The sequence below is a fragment of the Oryctolagus cuniculus genome, chromosome 14 (assembly GCF_051225735.1).
Source record: "Oryctolagus cuniculus isolate XC-2025 breed Fujian yellow rabbit chromosome 14, ASM5122573v1, whole genome shotgun sequence".
In the NCBI taxonomy this organism is placed as follows: Eukaryota; Metazoa; Chordata; class Mammalia; order Lagomorpha; family Leporidae; genus Oryctolagus; species Oryctolagus cuniculus.
The window spans coordinates 2,216,223-2,235,747 of NC_142880.1; the positions used below are offsets into that span (position 1 = coordinate 2,216,223).

Consider the following 19,525-nt stretch of genomic DNA (forward strand, 5'->3'; position numbering starts at 1 on the left):
AGGTAAGTTCTCCAGCCATGGAGAACAGCAGCACAGATACAGGGAGAAAGATGGGAGCTCCCTGTCATCACAGAAGCAGTTACCAGCAGCCACTCAAAGGTCAGGGGACACAAAAGAGGAACACTCTTACACCACTGCTGAAGCAGGACTAGGTCCACACCTCCGAGCAGAGCATACAGCTGACTCCAAGTCTTCAACCTCCTACCGTCTCAGTCATCTGGGCTGTGATAACAAAGCACCACAGGCGGGGAAGCCAGCAGCCACAGCCATCTATTTCTGCACACTCCACGGTGCTGGCAGGTTTTGTGTCTACTAAGGGCCGGCTCTGTCATTCACCGACAGGGCCTTCTCGCTGTGTCTTCCAGACTGCAAGGGCCACGCCGCTCTCAGCCGCTTTCGTAAGGGGACTGGGCTCCACTCTAGTGTTCCACCCTGGTGACGTAATCACCTCTCCAAGGCCCTACTTGCTCATCACACTCTAAGTGGTCACTGGGTTTGCATCTGTGACTCTTAGGGGATGAGGCGCACTGTCAGATCACAGAACCCACTTTCCTGGACTCTTCTAACGTTTCCTAAAATCTCCAAGTCGTTTACAACTGACACTGCTGTCCTGGCTCTGCACCCCCATGGTGTGTGTAGCCTGCATGTTCTTAGAGGAGGCATGTCCTTTTATGAAACTTTCTTTGACCTCGCACTCCTTCTTCCATTTCAGACTTGCAATATTTCCTCTAGAGTTAAATTTTATTTCAATACTTCTACAAATGTTGAACACTTACCCCACACTATTTCATTCTTTTATCCATCTTCCCGGTACTAGAAGAGAACGTCATCTGTGCGCGCAACTACCAGCTAACGCAGAACCACAAACAAACATGCACCTGCTAACTGTCGAGTGGACAGACTAAGGCACGAGCAGACCTCGGCTGCCTGACCTAAGGAAAAGCATGGACAGACAGGCTGGCAAACGAAAGCGATGAGCCTCTTACCTGCTTTGAGTTGGTTAGGTACAGTTTTGCTCCCAGATTTAAAATCTGCAGCTTCACCAGGTCATCCTCACTGGTGAAGCTTTTGGCCATCTTCCTCAGAACATCAGGGGCGATTTTGGGAACTCGCTCACAGTTCTCTCCAATCAGCCAGAGAATACTCGCTCTAGCCACAGGAACCTAGCATTAGAAGCAGACAACAGAATTAGAAATAAGACACTCATTAGTATTCACATAGGAAAGGTTTCAAATACTCTAAAAACTTAAAATACAAATCCATTTAATGAATATGCAGGAATACCCTATGTATTTATAAATTCATTCAGTTATCAAAAATAAACAGAAAATCTCACTGCAATCAGCTTCAAAGAGAATGCTGCTACTGTTCGGATCTCAAGGCCCACGTGTTAAGGCGTTTTTCCCAAGGTGGCCACACTGGTAGGAGGAGGATTATCCAGGGGTGGAGTCTTTAGGTCAATGAAGATGTGTGCCCCCAAGACAGTTCTCAGGTGAGGGTTGTTAGAACAGCCTGAGTTTGGCTCCGCCCATCTTCCATCATACTTCCTGGTTCACCACAGGATTCTCACACTGCTCCACCAGTCACATGGGGCGCTTGTCAAAGCGTGCGTCATGCCATTCAGGTCCTCACCTACTACACTGTGAACTAAACAAACTTCTTTCCTGTGTAGCTGGCTTCAGGTACTGTGTTGAAATAATGAAAATCTGACTAACAGAAATGCCAAAGTAAAGATTCAGAGCAGAAACCACTGGTCTAGAATCAGATTTCATCAGAGGCTGGAAAACTCCACAATCTGCCCAACTGCTTGTGTATTGCATGTCTGTTGCTGATTTTGTGCTGCAATGGGAGTGCGTCGTTGCAATGAAGACCACTAAGATGCTCAAAGCTGAAACGACTGGCCACCAATGCCTCAAACCTCAACGCCCATAAAAATTGCCTACACTCTAGCTGCAAGGTGAGCTTCTGCTATCAGCTCCAAGATAAGCAGTTCTGTGGTGGGGCCCAGGAATCCAGTTAGGCAGCAGCACAGACGACGCCTGAAACAGGTGGTCTACAAACCACATCTTGAGCACACAGATAATGCAGACAAAGGAATAATACATCCATTAAAGAATATGGTCCCAAATCAAAACTGCTATTGTCCTCCATGTATTTGTGTCAACAGCCCTAGAAGTATATCAAACTGACAAGATCATCAAGTTCTGCTTATAAAATCATGAATGCCGGTCTATTATTTGGTCAACAAAAGAAATAGGGACACATTTGTCCAACACTGCACTTTAGCATTATACTTTTAAAATACAGTACATTTCAACATAATTTGTTTTCTTGAAAACCAATCCTTTGCTACAAATTGGAAACCTTCCATCAGCACCATTAAGACCAGCATTTCAGAAAAAGCGAATTAGTTTTATTACTGTTGCGTCTTCGTACCCTCCCCTATTCCAAAAGGAATTTGAGAGGGGATGTAAATTAGCTTCTGTGAACATTTTCACCTGGCATAGAAAATTTCCTCTGTTTAATAAATGAAAAAGCTGATAGCTATGATTAAGAGGTAGCATCATAAGAAAAGGTAACACTTTTATAAAGTCCTTTTGGAATTTCTCAAAGTCCTAACGCTTTCTATATAGTTTCACAGCTTTGCATAGCATAACTGTTAAAGAAGAGAGTGAGAATAAGGATCTGTCTATAGCTAAACGTCTATCACTTTACCACTACACATTCTTCTAAAACACTCATTTCACAAAATAATATAAAAATACTAAGACATCTCTAGGTTGGGTCTCTTACCAGAATCAGAATGGGGTTACCAAAAAGACTTTGGAATAAGAAAGTATGTATTTCCAAGCACTGTTACAGCATCATTTTAAAGTCAGTATCAATAAGGAATTTAGTATAAGAGAAGAAATCGGTGTATTTATGAAATAAAAAAGGTGTAAGTGCTCTCACGAATCCAGTCATGCACTGTGATAAAATGGATGCCCTTACCACACACTGGCTATTCCTAATGTTCCAGGTTACAATGCATTGAAACCTTACTCCAGGGTCGGCTCTGCCTGCAGCGCCGGCATCCCATATGATGCCAGTTCTAGTCCCAGCTGCTCCTCTTCCTATTCGGCTCTCTGCTGTGGCCTGGGAGAGCAGTAGAAGATGGCCCAAGTCCTTGGGCCCCTGCACCCAAGAGGGAGACCCAGAAGAAGCTCCTGGCTCCTGGCTCCGGATCGGCTCAGCTCCGGCTATTGCAGCCATTTGGGGAGTGAACTAGCAGATGGAAGATCTGTCTCTCCCTCTCACTGTCTATAAATTCAGCTTTCAAATAAATAAATAAAATCTATATATAAAAAAAAAAACCTTACTCCAAATCTGTTATTTTAAAATGAGCTAAAGAACAGCGGTTGAGTGGCACACTAAATTTTCCAATACAGAGCAGCCCAAACTGCTGTCACACCTAAAGGTACCTCTAAGTAAGAAAATACGGCAACTCCAGAATTCAGTTATGCTAGATTTGTTTTGCTTAAATATTCTATTATATATTGCTAGTTTAGAAACTGGAATTCTATTTCATCACAATTACCCCATTTTAAGTAATACTCTTCTAGGAATACACTTATAATTTTCTTTTGTAATTAAAAGGCAATCCCAGAAAAAATTAAGATTTTAAGAGATTATTTATATTCATGAATATAAAGATTAACAACGTCTAGATAGTCTCAAGATTCATAATGCATTCAACATTGAAAATACAACTTTTTTGAAATTTAAAAATCAAGGAATCTTACTGTAAACAATGAGAAGCTCAAGGTGGTGGTGGTGGTGACAGAGGCAATAACATCCACAGTTCTCTAGAGATGAGTTAAAAAGCTTCCCAAGTAAACACTTTTATAATTTTTTTAAATTATTATTATTTATTAGAAAGGCATAAAGACAAAAAGAGGGGGAGACAGAGAAGCAGGCAAGAGACAGTGAGATCTCTGATTCAGTCCCCCAGTGTCTGTAACAGTTAGCGCTGGACCAGGCTGAAGCCAAGATTCAGACAGCCCGAAGCCAAGATTCAGAACTCAATCTGGGTCTCCCCCACGGGTAGCACGGCCCCAAGTCCCTGAACCATCATCTGCTGCCTCCCAGCGGGCACATCAGTGGCAAGCTGCGACCTGAACCCAGGTATTCCAGGACCAGATGCTGGCATTCCACCTACATCTTACCCACTGTGCCACACGCCTCCCCAACTCTTCACATACACACTCCACGTAAACATTTTTAACTTACGAAACTTCTCCACAAGAAATTTATCAGTATAAATATATTTATACCACAATTTTGTTAATGCATTTTATCTAAAACCTTAGGAAACTGACAGCCAAATTTTTGGCTGGACTCAGAATCTTTTTGCTTTTTTAAATTCTCTCTCTCTCTCTCCCTCTCCCGAATAAGTTAAAAGGACTTTCATCTGTACATCACTAATAGTAGAATTCATAGCCACTACTTTCAAAGACTTAAGGCAACTGAAAAATTTCAAGCAAGAAAATTAGTCACTTTTTGTTCTACACGGACTTTTCAATCAGAATAAACAGGACCGCGGAACTGAAACCACACTAATACCACGCATGCACAGGTGCGCACGCACATCCAGTCACATATATGATATAATACCTTCATTATCAACCTCTTCTTTTCAATATTCTCAAAGACAAACTGGATTGTAAATGACTTTGCCTAATGCTTTATTCTAAATGCTCTGAGCAAGTGGTTAAGTGCACTTTTCAAACCTTTTTACTAGAAGGCAGTTTCCACTGCCATTTTAACCCATTAACCTGCCTGAGAAAACAAATAATGATTCCTAGCCCCACCACACCAGTTACAGAAAGACACAGAGAAAAGATTTTACAGATCACTTTGTAAGCAATTCAATTTACAAGCTATTGTGTTTCGACACCAGCCCACTGCAGAGTCCGAGAGTCTAAAGTGAATCCTGGAAAAACATCAATTTTATTTAAATTTCTCAAAGGCAAAATCAGTAGACATCTAAACAAACTGCATACCAATAGCTAATCAGATCAAATATTCTGTATGTAGACTCAATACGCATTAAAACTTACCTGTGACTTCTGCCAGGCTGGCAGGTGCCCAGTGAGGTATCTGGGAGAGAAGCACATCACACCTACTGCAGCACCCTTTGGCTGTCTTTACAGAATTACGCCTTCCAGTGTTCTTTTACAATACCAAGTCCCCACCTGCCCATCAACAGTATGTGAAATCATGTTAAAGCAGTACTCAGGTAGTATCCATTTCATTCTAGAATTACCTCACACCAAAAGCAGTATCTAACACAAAGGACACTCCAACAGATAAAATACTAACAATCAGAACATGTAAGGGAACTCCACTGCAGATAAAAATCTACTTGAGGAAATGAAAAGTACAATGAATTTAGTTTCCTACGTTCAGCTCTATCAATCACTAAATTGTTTTCTTAGAAAAAGTTACGTCAGTAGCGTCGACCAAGCCCTTACCACATGCTAGACCTTGTGTCTGAGAATGCAGACAGTCTAAGGAACATGCACCTCCAGGACTGTCAGCGGGTCCCAGAGTTACTGTACCAAGTGTACCCGGAACTCACACCGGACCCCGGGGTACAGACACACCAGTATGGCGTACTAGGAAGAATGCAGCCAGCAAGCCAAGCCGACTGCTGTGGGCCCAGACTGGTCATGGACATCCAGACAGAAACTACACTTCACCTCAATGGGCCTCATTTATTCATTCATCAAATGAAGGATTATTCTCTTGTCCCCTGTTCGTCTGCCACACCCGGAAAGAGCTCTCACTGCCTCCTGCCATGTCCCCACGAGCCAGACCTTGCCTATTCCTGTACACAGCAATGGGGGCTTGGTGACATTTCCCTGCTCCCCTCACCTTCCATTTTATGGCTGGTACTGGGGTGAGCACAGAGACGTCCACCCATCACTTCTGTTCTTGCTCCTCCTAGAGGCAGATGGGTCCAGATTCTGCCCTGGGAAGCTGGCTGAGGCACTGAAGTGGAACACATTCAATACTGACCTCCTGTCCTCTGGCAATGGGCAGATGGGCTCTCCCTGAAGTCAGTGGTTTAAGACACCACTCCTGGGTCTGAGGGTGGAACAGGCAGAGTCCGGAAGGCGAGGCCCCACTGCCGAGGCTGCTGTGTTCCGGCTCCCACTTCAGGGTCACTGCCCTGCATTTAGGAGTTACCGAGTGCAGAGTAGCTTAATAAAGCCCTGCGCTCCCAGAACCGCTCTTCTGACAGGGAGAATGGTTCTGGGAATCTAATCTGCATCTGGGACATTCCTCACCGCGTTCCTCTGGATCACTTCTACCTCCCATCCCTGACCACTTTCAGCGTTCAGCAAAACATCTTGGTTTTTCATTCCTTGTCCCAATATACACAATTCACCTTCCACAGATATGTTAAATGCGTAATAATAACTGAATATCAGCTTCATGTTCTTCTTATTTAAAAAAATTATTTTATTCATTTGAAAGGCAGAGTTACAGCAAGAGAGAGAGAGACAGAGAGAGATATTCTACCCACTGGTTCACTCCCCAAGTGGTTGTAATGGCCAGGGCTGGGCCAGGCTGAACCCAGGAGCCAGGAGTCCATCTGGGTTTCCCATGTGGGTGCAGGGGCCCAAGGACTGGCACCACTGTCTGCTGCTTTCCCAGGCATGTTAGCATGGAGCTGGATGGGAACTGAGAAGCCTGGACTTGAACCAACACCCGTATGGGATGCTGGCACCGCAGGTGGTAACTTAACCTATTATGTCACAACACCAGCTCCTTTGTGTTCTCTTAAAGTTCAAGCATGTTACAGAATTGAAAGTAGTTTTCTTGTACTTATTTTACCTCTGCTTTCACCATATTCCAAATCTGTGCACCTCTGGGTCCTCTTTGCCTTATGATAATCAGTAAAGGTTTTTGATTCTATTGTCTTTCCAAAGGACCACATCTAACATGTACTCATAAGTCTCTACTTAAAAAAAAAAAAAAAAAAAAATTGTAAGGGCCAGCGCTGCGGTGTAGTGGGCAAAGCTGCTGACTGCAGGGCCTGCATCCCATATGGGAAATGGTCTGAGACCCAGATGCTACACTTCCGATCCAGTTCTCTGCTATGCCCTGACAAACCAGTACAAGGTGGTGCAAGCCCTTGGAGCCCTACACCCGTGTACAAGACCAGGAAGAAGCTCCTGGCTCCTGGCTTCAGATCGGCCCAGCTCCAGCAGTTGGGGCTACTTGGGAAGTGAACCAGCAATGGACGCTTGCTTGCTCACTCGTTCTCTCTCTCTGCTTCTCTGTAATTCAGCCTTCCAAATAAGTAATAAATGGATCTTTAAAAAAATTTTATTTTGCAAAAACAACTTTGGTCCCTCTTAGGTTTCTATGTTTTGTTTCATGGTTATCTTCAAATATCTTAAAGACAACACCAAGTTATTTCATTTTTGATCTCTACCTTAAAACAATGTCCTTACTTATGTCTGTCTACAAGCAATGCCTAACATAATAGTATATTCAAGTCATCCACCATAATTATGTTTGAACAATCTCTCCTTACATTCTTCCTTTAGATATTTACTTGGCTGTCAAACTTTTTGTGGTTCTTTGGTCTTTTTGTTTTGTTTTGTTTTTTAATTTGCTTATTAATAGTTCTTTGGTCTTTTATTTTTTTATATTTACTTATTAATTTATTTGAGAGGCAGAATATGAAAGGGCAGCACAGAGATTTCTTTTCATTGTTTCACTCCCTAAATGGCTGCAATGGATAGGGCTGGCCCAGGCTGAACCTAGGTGCCTGGAACTCCATCAGTGTCTCCCGAGTGGGTGGCAGGGGTCTAAGGGCTCGGGACATCTTCCACTGCCTTCTGGTGCATAAGCAGGGAGCAGCTGGGACAGGAACTGACTGCAATATGGATGTCAGCGTCACCAGCAGCAGCTCAACCTGCTGTGCACTTGCCCCTGTGTTTCCAGGTTTATTTCTTTGTACATTAGCCTTATTCATTCTATAGTCTCCCTGTATATACACTACAGAGTTATGTTAAAGAAATAAAATATATAAAGGACTACAAAAAAGCTGGTAAAATTTTAAAGTTGGTCTTCAAAAACATTAAACACAACCTTGCGTGTGCTGAGCACTGTTCTAAGGGCTGCATATGCAGTGACTCATTAACCCTCGTGACAGAGCTCAAGTCAGCACCATGGTGCCCATTTACAGATGAGAAACTACCACAGAGAAAGAAGCCAAGTATTCACTTATTGTCACAAAGGCAGTAGAAGACAGAGACTAAGACTGAACATGTGACATCTGGGTTTCAAATCCAATCTCTTAACTCTTATTCTTCCACTACATTTTTGGTGTGGTTTGTAAACATGCTCCCTAAGGCTCCGCCGTGAGTGCAGGATTGGTCCCCAGGGGCCTTGTGGAAGGCCCAGGTCCTAGCAGTGTGCCAGTGGAAGCAGCTCTGCAACTTCATCGGTTCTGTGAGGGCAGCGAAAGAAGGAACAGGTCCCCCCACCCCGTTCTCCCTGAAAGAGACGTGATGCTGCCTCCCGTGCCACCTCACCCACGGCTGGCCATTTGTCACGCAGTCTTCACCACACGGAGCTGAGGCAGGTGCCATGCCCTTGGACCTTCAAACAAAACTGAGCTAAATAAACCTCTTTTACTTACAAAGTTAGCATCAGTTATAGTGTCAGAAAGCTGACTAACACAAACATAGGCATTATGCTAAGTCTTGGCTTTGAATAGTAGAATATGCAGACAAAGCAACACTGTGGTGAGAGACATGGTGCAAGTTTGGATGCAAGGCAACTCCTTAATTCTTAATTTTAAGATAAATGGATAACTGCTCCCACGAGCTTTAAAAATGCTGTCAAGAAAAACAAAATTTTGCCACCACGGATCTTTACAATGTGTCCTGACTGGTGGGCTCTAGACTGTGTGCTGCTTTACCTCTGACTCCATAAGCATGATCGCGGCAAAGCACAGATTACACCGTCCTCCAATAAGCAAACAACACACTGCCCTAAACCACAACCCCACTCCTTACAGAACACAGCTGTCCAAGCTTCAGCCAGCACTCACGAGACTGGCATCACAGAAGGTAAACAAGAGAAAAAATAAATGGCTGACGAGAGTACAGAAAACCAGGACAGTGTACAGTCAGAACCATGAGAAGAGAGAGTTTCACAGGGATGGAGTGACCACGCAGCTCACTGATAACAAAAGATCAGCAGAGATACGGATGCTGAACTATCCACTGCATTCAGCAAAAAGGAGATAATAATACCTTGGAAAAAGCAGAATTGGTAACACTGGGGAGGCAAAATCACAGTGACAGGTTGAGGAGTGAGCCTGAGTTAAAGAAATGAAATTCTATTCTCAAAGTTCTTTCAAAAACTTTATAGTTGCAAAGGGAAGAACAGCATGGGGCAGGGTCCTACACGCACAGTGCTACTGTGTGCCAGGCCGTGTGGTAACAGCATGACGCGTATTAATTAATGCAACACTTCTAATGCCACTGTAATTATGTCTTTTATGATCACCATGTGTCAGAGGGAAAGTCAAGTACAGAAATTCTAATGAAAGGACACAGCTGATAAAAGGCAGAGGTAGAATTGTTACTTTTTTCATAATTTCAGATTTACATAAAAGTTGCAAAAAGAATAAAAACAATGTTTGCACATTCTTCACTCAGAATCCCCGGATGTTAATACTCTATTGCCTTTGTAGTAACTCTCTATCCTGCTCACTTAGCTCTCTCCAGGTGTACACTCAGGTCTTGTTTTCTTTTTTCTTTTCTCTCTCTCTTTTTTTTTTTTTTTTTTTTTTGACAGGCAGAGTTAGACAATGAGAGAATGAGAGAGAGAGACAGACAGAGAGACAGAGAGAAAGGTTTTCCTTTTCCGTTGGTTCACCCCCCAAATGGCCGCTGTGGCTTTCAAATAGATAAATAAATCTTAAAAAAAAAATAAAAAAAAAAAAAGAAGGATCTTACAAGGAAATATTTGAGACTGTACAACTATCCTATTACTTCTCAAATTCCCTCCCACTAATTTTTTCTATTTGGTAATAATTCTGAATCAACTGTCATTGTGATGGTTGAGAGATGATATTCTTTTCTTCAAAGATTTATGTATTTATTTGAAAGGCAGTTAGAGAGAGAGAGATCTCGTTCATATGTTGGTTCACTCCCTAAGTGGCCACAATAGCCAGAGTGGGGCTGGTCTAAAGCCAGGAGTCCGGAACTTTTTCTTGGTCTCCCACATGGGTGCAGGGGCCCACGTACTTGAGTCATCTTCTGCTGCTTTCCCAGATGCATTAGCAGGGAGCTGGATCAGAAATGGAGCAGCCAGGACTCAAATCAGCCCACATATGGGAGGACGGCTTTACCGGCTACGCCACAGTGCCGGCCCCTCCGGTGTCATTCTGACACCCTCGATCATCTTCTGAGCACCTCTCCTGCTTCTGTACTGACTCAGCAAGATGGTCTAAATCCACCTGGTTCTTTCTTTGTCCTCGTTCTACAATCAGCCATTTCTCTAAAGAGTCCTGGTCCTCTAAGTGGAGAATGTTAAAAACAAAGATCCATCATAAAAAGGAATAAAGTGCTATGTTTTACAAAATGCATGAACCTTGAAAGCATGCTAAGGGAAAGAAGCCAGAAACAAAAGGTCACAAATCACATGACTTCATTTGCACAAAATGTGTAGAACAGGCAAATCCAGAGAGACAGAAAGTAGATTAGGGGTGGCCAGTGGACACTGAGGGGTTTCAGGAATGGGATTTGTTTTTAAGAGATGAAATGTTCTACAAGCTTAGTGGTGACAACTGCACAACTTTATGAGCGTACCAAAATCACGGAATTGTATGCTTGCAAAGAGTGTATTCCTATAAGAAACGGTACTCAAGGAACAAGACACGGGCACAAAGCGCGCTCACTGGAACGTGTACTATGATTTCTGGGCACTCTCCAAGGACAGCACTGGGGGACAGATGCTTGTATATTCACTTACAGATTCACATATGACATACAAACGTGCTTAGACAGCACAAGCACACTCACACGACCCCTACAACTTGCACATAAGACCCAAGAGGCGCACAGCGCATCCCAGGTCTCGCCCACTCCGCAGGCTTTCTTTCCTGCTGCCCTCTCTGATGTGTGAGTTTCTGCTGTAACAATATGAAATCTTAGAGCCATTACTTGAGGCTATTATTTCAGGTCTCCTACTCACATCTCCAGATGACCATTTAACAAAATCTACTGAGTAAAATTCGGCAGAATGCAGCAAGCACCTCTGAACGGATACTCACAGTGATACTGTCCAACAGCTTGGCCATATGTTTAATAATCTCACCATGTTGTGCAGGTCGCATTTGCAGTAATTTCTTTATAACAACCACACTTTCAGCAACAACAACCTCTGAAAAAGATCAAAATCATTTATATTAAATATGCATAATTCAATTAAAATGCAATATACATGATAAAACATGCTTAAGTGAGCAAAAACACTTAAAAGACTCAATAAATTTGGGGGTGAAAAGTATCTGTCTTAAATAGAAGAGTTCACTTTACACTTCAACCTCAGCTGCTGTCTCCTGGCTTCTACTATCCCTCTCTAATCTCGGCTCCGCAGGCCAGGAAAGCAATGGAGCTAACCGGAGAGCAGTGTCTTCAGATTTCAAACTCTGCTCCCAAACGCTGCTCTCTGATTCCCACCAATTATGTAGAGGTCATCAAATACCTATAATCTAAACGTTTTCTTTAATCCACAAGAAAGAGCAAGTTCAAAAACAACAACAACAACTCATTACATGGTACATGCAGAAAACCAAGCAGTGAGGTCAGCGATAGGAAGAAAGGTGTTACAATAAAAGCATCAGACTTCACAGTGACAAGGAGTGAAGTTATGAGCTGAATTATCTTCATTTGTGTCCTAGACCCACACTTGGTTTCATTGCCCAACTCTGTAACCTCAGAGGTTGACCTCTCAAGTAGATCAACCAAACCCCCTTCCGGGCTGGGCAGCAGGAGAACCGGGGGGTGGGGTGGGACACGTGCACTGTTCTCACATTCCTCCACTGAAACTCTCTGTTCTGCGAGAGGCTCTCTCCTGTAGTGTCTGCTAACTTCCTGCACCTCACCCCAGTACAAATGGCAAAGACTTCCTGCTATTGTTAGCTGTAAGCTCCAAGGTGTCACATTATGCTTCTTTGGTTTTCCATAGTACTGTACATACGTTACAAACAGAGCTTAATTAAATTTTCTTTAAGCACCCGATTTAAGTGCCACAGCTTAATATAGCGACTGCTGCTAGAAGGATTAGGGGATTGGGTTATCACACCGACATGGCCAACTGCTAATCTGCAGTTACATTTTTGGTGGCACCAGCAGAGAAAAATAACAATACTAGCCTAACCATCTGACCTTATGTAGAGAATCCTATATAAACTAATAATAATTAGTGTGACCTGATGCCAAAGAAAAAAACCAACACTTCTCCACTTTATAATTCTGACATTTTAAAATAAGGATTCAAAGATATTAGACAGTACTGTGGCACACATTTTAAAGATATATTTTACTATTATACAAAATAACATGATTTGTATCCTATTATTTTTGTTTCTTTAAAATATATGAAGGCACTTCAAAAAGTTCATGGAAAAACGAGTTAAAAAGTAAGTTTATTTTGGTGCAAGGAAATTTTTAAATCCATCAATGAACTTTCTGAATAGCCTTCATATGTAAGATTTCCAGGGCCACCACCTGGAGTCTCAGATGCTTCACTTTCAATCCAGCTCCCTGCCAATGCTCCTGGGAAAGCAGTGGAAGATGGATCAAGGGCTTTGGCCCTGCCAGCCATGTGCGAGACCCAGACGAAGCTCCTAGCTCTGGCCTCATGTAGCCCTGGCTGTTGTAACCATTTCAGGAGTGAACCAGGGGATAGATCTATCTCTTTCTCTGCCTCTACCTCTCCCTTTCTGTAACTCTGACCTTCAGATAAATAAGTAAATCTTTAAAAAGCAAAAATAAACCACCACAATAAACTTATCTTTTAAGTCCATTTTCCATGAACTCTTTGAAATATCCTCATATTTTCTTATCCCTTTAAGATTATAAAAATTTATTATCATTCTAATTATCAAGCACAAGATTTCATATACTTTTTTCCCCCAAAGATTTTTTATTTATTTAAAAGCCAGAGATACAGAGAAAGAAAGAGAGACAAAGACAGGTATATCTTCCATCTGCTGGTTCACTCTCCAGATGGTCGCAATGGCCAGCACTGGGCCAATCCAAAGCCAGGAGCCAGGAGCTTCTTCCGGGTCTCCCACAAGTGTGGCAGAAGCCCAAGTACGTGGGCCATCTTCCACTGCTTTTCCCATTAGCAGGGAGCGGGATGGGAAATGGAGCAGCCAGCCCATATGAGATGCTGGTGTCATAGGCACCGGTTTTACCTGCTAGGCCACAATGCCAGCCCAGTTTACTCTTTCTTCATGGAAATGATAAATTAACTAAATGTAAATAACCAAAAGATAACTAATATTTATATGTTAGTTTACTAAATCTTCTCACAGTAACAGAAGGTAAGTACTGTGTTACTAACGTTTTAAAGAAACAGATACACACACACTAGAATTATACAACTTGGTCCACAATTCAAAATCACAATCAGGTTATCCCATTCTACCTCTAATAATGTTCTGTCTCTATGAGCAGGTATTACTTTTATAAAGACAACCATTTGATGCCATGAAAAAAAAAAAACAAGATAAGTCAGAATGAGAGCCTGGCCTTATCTAACTTACCCTCTAGCAGGAAAACTATGATAGTATTAAAGTAACTACCATGCAAAGCAAACTATAGCTACGTGTGGTTTTCAAGAGTTCGTATACAAAAATCTTTTTATAAACATTGCAATAAAACTAGCCTACGTAAGAAGAAAATGTTGTGCAATTTTAATTATCCACATGCAGAGACAGAACTGGTGATAGGTGAACTATGTATTCGGCATTATTTATGCTTTTATCTGTGTAAGTTTCCTACTGTTGCCAAAGAACACTACAAACTTAGCTGCCTGACAACCGTGAATTTATCATCTTACAGTTGTGCAGCAGGATGTTTAAAAAAGACCTTACAGATCTAAAATCCAGGTTTCCCAGGGCTACATTCCCTGGGAATTCTAGAGGAAAACCAGTTCCCTGACTTTTCCACTCACTGGATGTTGACCTCCTTCTTCAGTCCAAGGCCACCTGCAGCAGTCAGTCACATCACCCTAACCTCTGCTCTGACCCCTTCTGACTTTCCCCTCCCTCCCTCATTCCTTGAGGACTCTTCACGACAATGGGTCAGTCCAAATAATCTGCCACCTCTAGAACCCAATTTAACCACATCCACAAAGTCTCTTTCACCAAATAAGGTCATCTAGTCACAGGACCTGGGCGTCTTGGGGGCCCACTCTCTGCCTACCAAGATGTGGTAATTCCACTCTACTTCCCCTTACGCGGCCTCCTGGCTTCCCCATGCCGCAGGGCTGTAGCTCTTTCAGGGGCACGAAACAATCCCGCGTTCTAACCCTGTCCTAGTTTCTACCTTGTCCTCAACAAAACTTAATGGACCTCCCTGTAAGAAGCACACTTTACTACTGTTCTCATTCTACAAATGAGGAATGCAGTACACGGGTAGCTCAAGATAGCACTGACATCCACAGACAGGCAGCACGGTTCCACGTGGAAGCTCAGGCTGGTAACAGAGTGGCCACTGTATGCGAACACTGCGCTGTCCCTGCTTCTCTCACTGTCTCCTTCCACTGGACCACGAGCTCTGTACGGGCAGCCATGTTTGCTAAGCCAAATGAATACCTTATTAACCCATTCCACATTTATTAAAAACCTCAACTAATTCAAGTCCTCAGAAGACGCTTACTGAGTGTTAGGAAAACTAAAGTCTTCCACCCAAATCATTTTAGTTTACAGTAGATGGCACTAGTTATTCAAACAAATTTTAATAATATGTTAACTAAAACAAATTATCTTAAGCAACTAAATTATCCTAAACTTGTCTTGATAAGTTTTTTTATTAATCTTAGAGAATGATAATAGATTATTTTTAGGGCAAACTTCAGCCTGCTTAGAAAGATCTCCCTATACCAAGAAGGCAGAAGCCAACAACACTAAAATAAAAATAAATAAATAAAAATAAAAAAACCAAGGCCCAGGAGCATCCAGTTGCTGCCACTGAGGTTTAAAAACACATTATCCGAAGAGAGGATGAAGTATCCATTTCATCACAAAATCAAAGAATCATAGATTCCTATAGCTCAAAAGACCTTACGGATTTTAAAGGAATGAAGTATTTATTTATTCATAGTAATTACTCTTAAAAGTAGACCTTTTAATGGGAAGGAGAAGTGAGTTTGATGCCAGGGATTACTTCAAAACTAAAATTACTATTATCTTCTTTAATATTAATATCCTCACTTTCAAGAAAAACAATGTGTACATGTATGTATATAATATTTACATACAAACTGAATATGGCCAAATGTTAAAATTCATTAAATCTTAAAAAAAAGATTTTGAGTAAACGCTTCAGTGATAGTGAACTCAAATAATAATAATAAAAAGCTAATGACTTTATTTTCCTTGTTTGTTTTTCCACTCACTTTTGTTAAGCCAGCTTGCCAAACTGTAATGAAGAGATAATTAATTAGGTACTACTGGCTAGCAATGTTTTAACAGGTAGAATCTGGACAATAGAGCTAATTATAAATTGCAGGAAAAAAATTCCTGTTTATAAAGCAACTTTTGATTTATCAAAACCCAAAAGCCTAAACATTAAAATGTCTGTTTAAATGAGTGAACTCTCCTACTGTTTAGGAATGATTTGTAAACAGACGGTATGTAATCACATAATCTACTCGTCACATAAAGTGCTAGGGGAAAACCATCTCTAAAGCCTGTTTTTGCTGGATACTACCTATCAAGTTTTACAGAATGTAGAGCTATGGTTTGGCCTGGAGACATGATGCTGTTCCAAGCTGGTTTTCAAGTCTAGCTCATCTTGAACACAGACATACTAAGTGAATTTCTAGGAAACAACAATCTTGAAGAGGTACACAGTTGAAGACAGCTTTTCTATCCAGCCACTTATCCTTGTTATAATGCCATTTGCCTGCTTTTAGCACCCTCTGCAGGTGAATCAGTAATACGCATGTCGTATACGTCATTAATAAAAAGAACCTTTGTGAAAACGGCACACTAAGATTGATTAGATTATTAAGTAAAATAAGATAAGTATTGCTTGATAAGTAGGGGCAAGATAAGTAATGCTTGATGGTTAATGATGTAACATAATAATACTTTTTAAAAAAATTTCCGGCATGTATGCACTTGTGTGAATTGCAGGTATGCAGGGCTATTTGTTGTGACTGTAGCACCGACAGGGGAAACACAATGCAAGGTTTATGAAGTTACGACTTTCAGAGCACACCGAGAACACCCCAGTCACGAAGCGTCTGAAAGGAGAGGGAACTGGACTTACCGTCCCTGCTGGACAGCAGGCAGACCAGGCCACTGAGGCACGAGTCGCTGACCTCTGAGATGCTGCTTGCACATCTGCCGACAGTCTGAATGGTGGCTGCAGCAAACTGCTTGTCCTGGCTTCTCACATACGTCTGAAAAAGCATCTCAGTGAGTTCACACTCTGGCGTTATCAACTGAACCAAAAACACACTGCATTTAAAGCCTTGTCGAAATATGCATAAGAAGTCTAGAATGCACAATCTTTGTACAAGCACAACGAAGGTCCGGCTGATGATTTACTTTAGTTTTGCTTCTGAACTTAAAGATTACGTGCCTACAGAAGAGGCACATTTTCAAGCCAGGCTCATTCACCTGTGGCCACAGAGGCCTGGAGCTTCAAAACAGATAGTGGGGAGCAGTCACCCAAAGATAGCAATTAGTTTAAGTGCAAGGTTGAAAAGATGATGAGAACTCTCTTTGGAGGTTCCAGTTCATTTAACCAGAGGCATCTGTGAATCTATGAGGAAAAAACGGTCACTTTTTCAGACACTAAAAGCTGGGCAAAAAGTAAGAAAAGGACCAGTATGCTGTTGACAAACATCTGATTTTCAAAATAGTATCAGAATGGCTGTAAACTAACAACAGCTACAGTAAGCACCATTTCAATAAAGACCATCCCAACTAAATACAATATATTTTAAAGAGATTTACTTTAAAAGCATTTTTAAAAATTATACTAAAAATGGCATATTTAAACTTAAAAATAAATAAATCAATATACCAGCAGAAAGGTAAAAGATGTTCACAAAACTTTTAACAGCCCTAAAAAACTTCACTTTGGTTAAAACTCTCCTAATTTAAAAACTAAGTGTCCATTGTTTATAGACGTGAATGTGCTTTTAATATGAGCATCTATATTTCAATTGTTGTATCACATAAATGGGGTTGAAAATCCCATTCTCAACCGAATTTTTCAAAAAGATTATCTACTTATTTTGAAAGTCACAGTTACAGAGAGAGGGAGGGACCAAGACAGAGAGAAAGAGAGGGAGGTACAGAGAAAGAGAGAGAGAGAGAGAGAGAGAGCGAGCGAGCGCACTGGCTCTCCCATCCGTTCACTCACTCCCCCACACTGCCGAAATGGCCAGCACTGGGTCAGATCAAAGCCAAAAGCCAGGAATTTCATCAGGTTCTCCCACATGGGTGGCAGGGGCCCAAACACTTGGGCCATCTTCCGGTGCTTTTCTCAGGCCTCTAACAGGAAGCTGGATTGGAAGCAGAGCAGCCAGGACACGAACCGATGCCCACAAGGGGGATGTCAGCATGGAGGCGGCGGCTTTTCCCGCTACGCAACAGCATCAGCCCCTCCACTGAAATTTTTAAAAAGACTTTCCAACATCAAACGAAAAGTACACAATGTAAAGTGAACAGTATGGTTATCTAATGTATTTAAATGGGTCAACTAAATGAAAATGGGTGGATAAACCCAAAATTACCTTACAAATATACAAATTTTGGGGCCAGCCCTGTGGCAAAGTGGGCTAAACCTTTACTGCAGCACTGGCATCCCATATGGGCACTGGATCATGTCCTGGCTGCTCCTCTTCCGATCCAGCTCTTTCCTATGGCCTGGGAAAGCAGTCTCTCTCTGTCTCTCCCTCTCAACCTCTCAAATAAATAAATAAAAACCTTTCAAAAAATACAAATTTTGTGAAAATGCTATCAAGATGAATAAATGTTGAGGAAACAAATTCTGTTCCATGAAGGCAAAACCAATTGTATTTAAAACCATTCACAAGGTTTACCCAACTTCTCCAATTAAAAAATAGACCTTAACATTTGGACAGATTTCCTACTCTCCTCAAAGCTATTAAAAACCAGTACATGATTTAAACACAGACATAAGTTGTCTATCTGGCAGTGATAAAAATGAATATGTGTGAAGAAAGATACATTAAGAGTCTGACTTTCAAAAATGAGTCTCATTTAACATCGTGACATTAGGTAACTGGCTCACCGATGTTCTTAGGTGGGCCAGTGCACATCCTCTATAAAACGAAGCAGTTCCTCAACACTACTGAGACTTCCTTCTGACACTCCCAAGAAGGGTGGCGATGGCAAGGATGCCCAACGAGATACCCAGGACACGAGGAAGAGGAAAACTGGAAACGCTACAAGATTCCTACAGCTGTGCTCCAGGCTTGGGTGCTCACCCTCCCATTACAAAGGGCACAACGTCCGTGAAGTAATTCTGGAATACTTTTTGAGGAAATACAGGCAGGAAACATCTCAACATCCATCAGCACACGTGATTTAAAAGTATAACAAAACAAACATAACAATTTTAAAAAATCATGGTAAGCAAGTATGAACTTTTTTTAAGCTACACATGAGGACAAGGGGACAATTCTAAAATAGTGATAATCCAATCAAGCAGGGTTAACCGGGTAAGAAATGAAGCTATTTTCACGAGTGCGGATTATAAAAAAGGACTGCTGATGATGATGACACAAAGAGGTAGAAACCTTACCAGGAAAAATATCAAACAGCTATAAACCAAATACTTTCAAATTCTATGAAAACATGGAAGGATATTATCTTATTTTCTTTAAATATTAAACTTGTAGTTCATGTTCACTCTTGAAAATTTACACATTTCTTAGTTAACAACCTTATATAAATCACTATTTAATTTACACAATCATGTATTTCTAGAGCCTGAAAGATGTAACATGTTTCAGAAGCGATGTTATAATTAACACTGCACAAACCTGAAATTCTCGAAGAAGAGTTGATACGTTAGCTTCGTTTGCTAAGTTTGTCAAAATTTCTAGCTATAAAAAAAAAAGGAAAGTGAACGTTTTAAAAGAAACAAAAAGATAACTTAAATAGACCCTCTCATTTAATTAGAAGTTAATTTCTGGAGCTGGCTTTGTGGTGTAGCAGATCAAGCTGTTACTG

General features: G+C 41.5%; 1 protein-coding gene across 11 annotated transcripts in view; it reads right to left on the reverse strand.

The window, feature by feature from the left end:
* The window catches only part of AP3B1 (adaptor related protein complex 3 subunit beta 1), a 269,201-nt gene that overhangs the window by 125,123 nt on the left and 124,553 nt on the right, over positions 1-19,525 (reverse strand). For 8 of the 11 annotated variants that reach the window (XR_016220329.1, XM_051837574.3, XM_051837573.3 and 5 more), the window contains 4 exons: positions 19,336-19,398; positions 16,584-16,716; positions 11,348-11,457; positions 987-1,163 (listed from right to left, as the gene is read on the reverse strand). Coding sequence is in view for 10 of the 11 variants with exons in the window: in XM_051837574.3 (XP_051693534.2) it covers positions 987-1,163; positions 11,348-11,457; positions 16,584-16,716; positions 19,336-19,398 (483 nt within the window). In the remaining variant the exon portion in view is untranslated. The remainder of the gene's footprint in view (positions 1-986; positions 1,164-11,347; positions 11,458-16,583; positions 16,717-19,335; positions 19,399-19,525) is intronic. The other 3 variants (XM_070056312.2, XM_089312899.1, XM_089312898.1) reach the window with 1 other exon arrangement.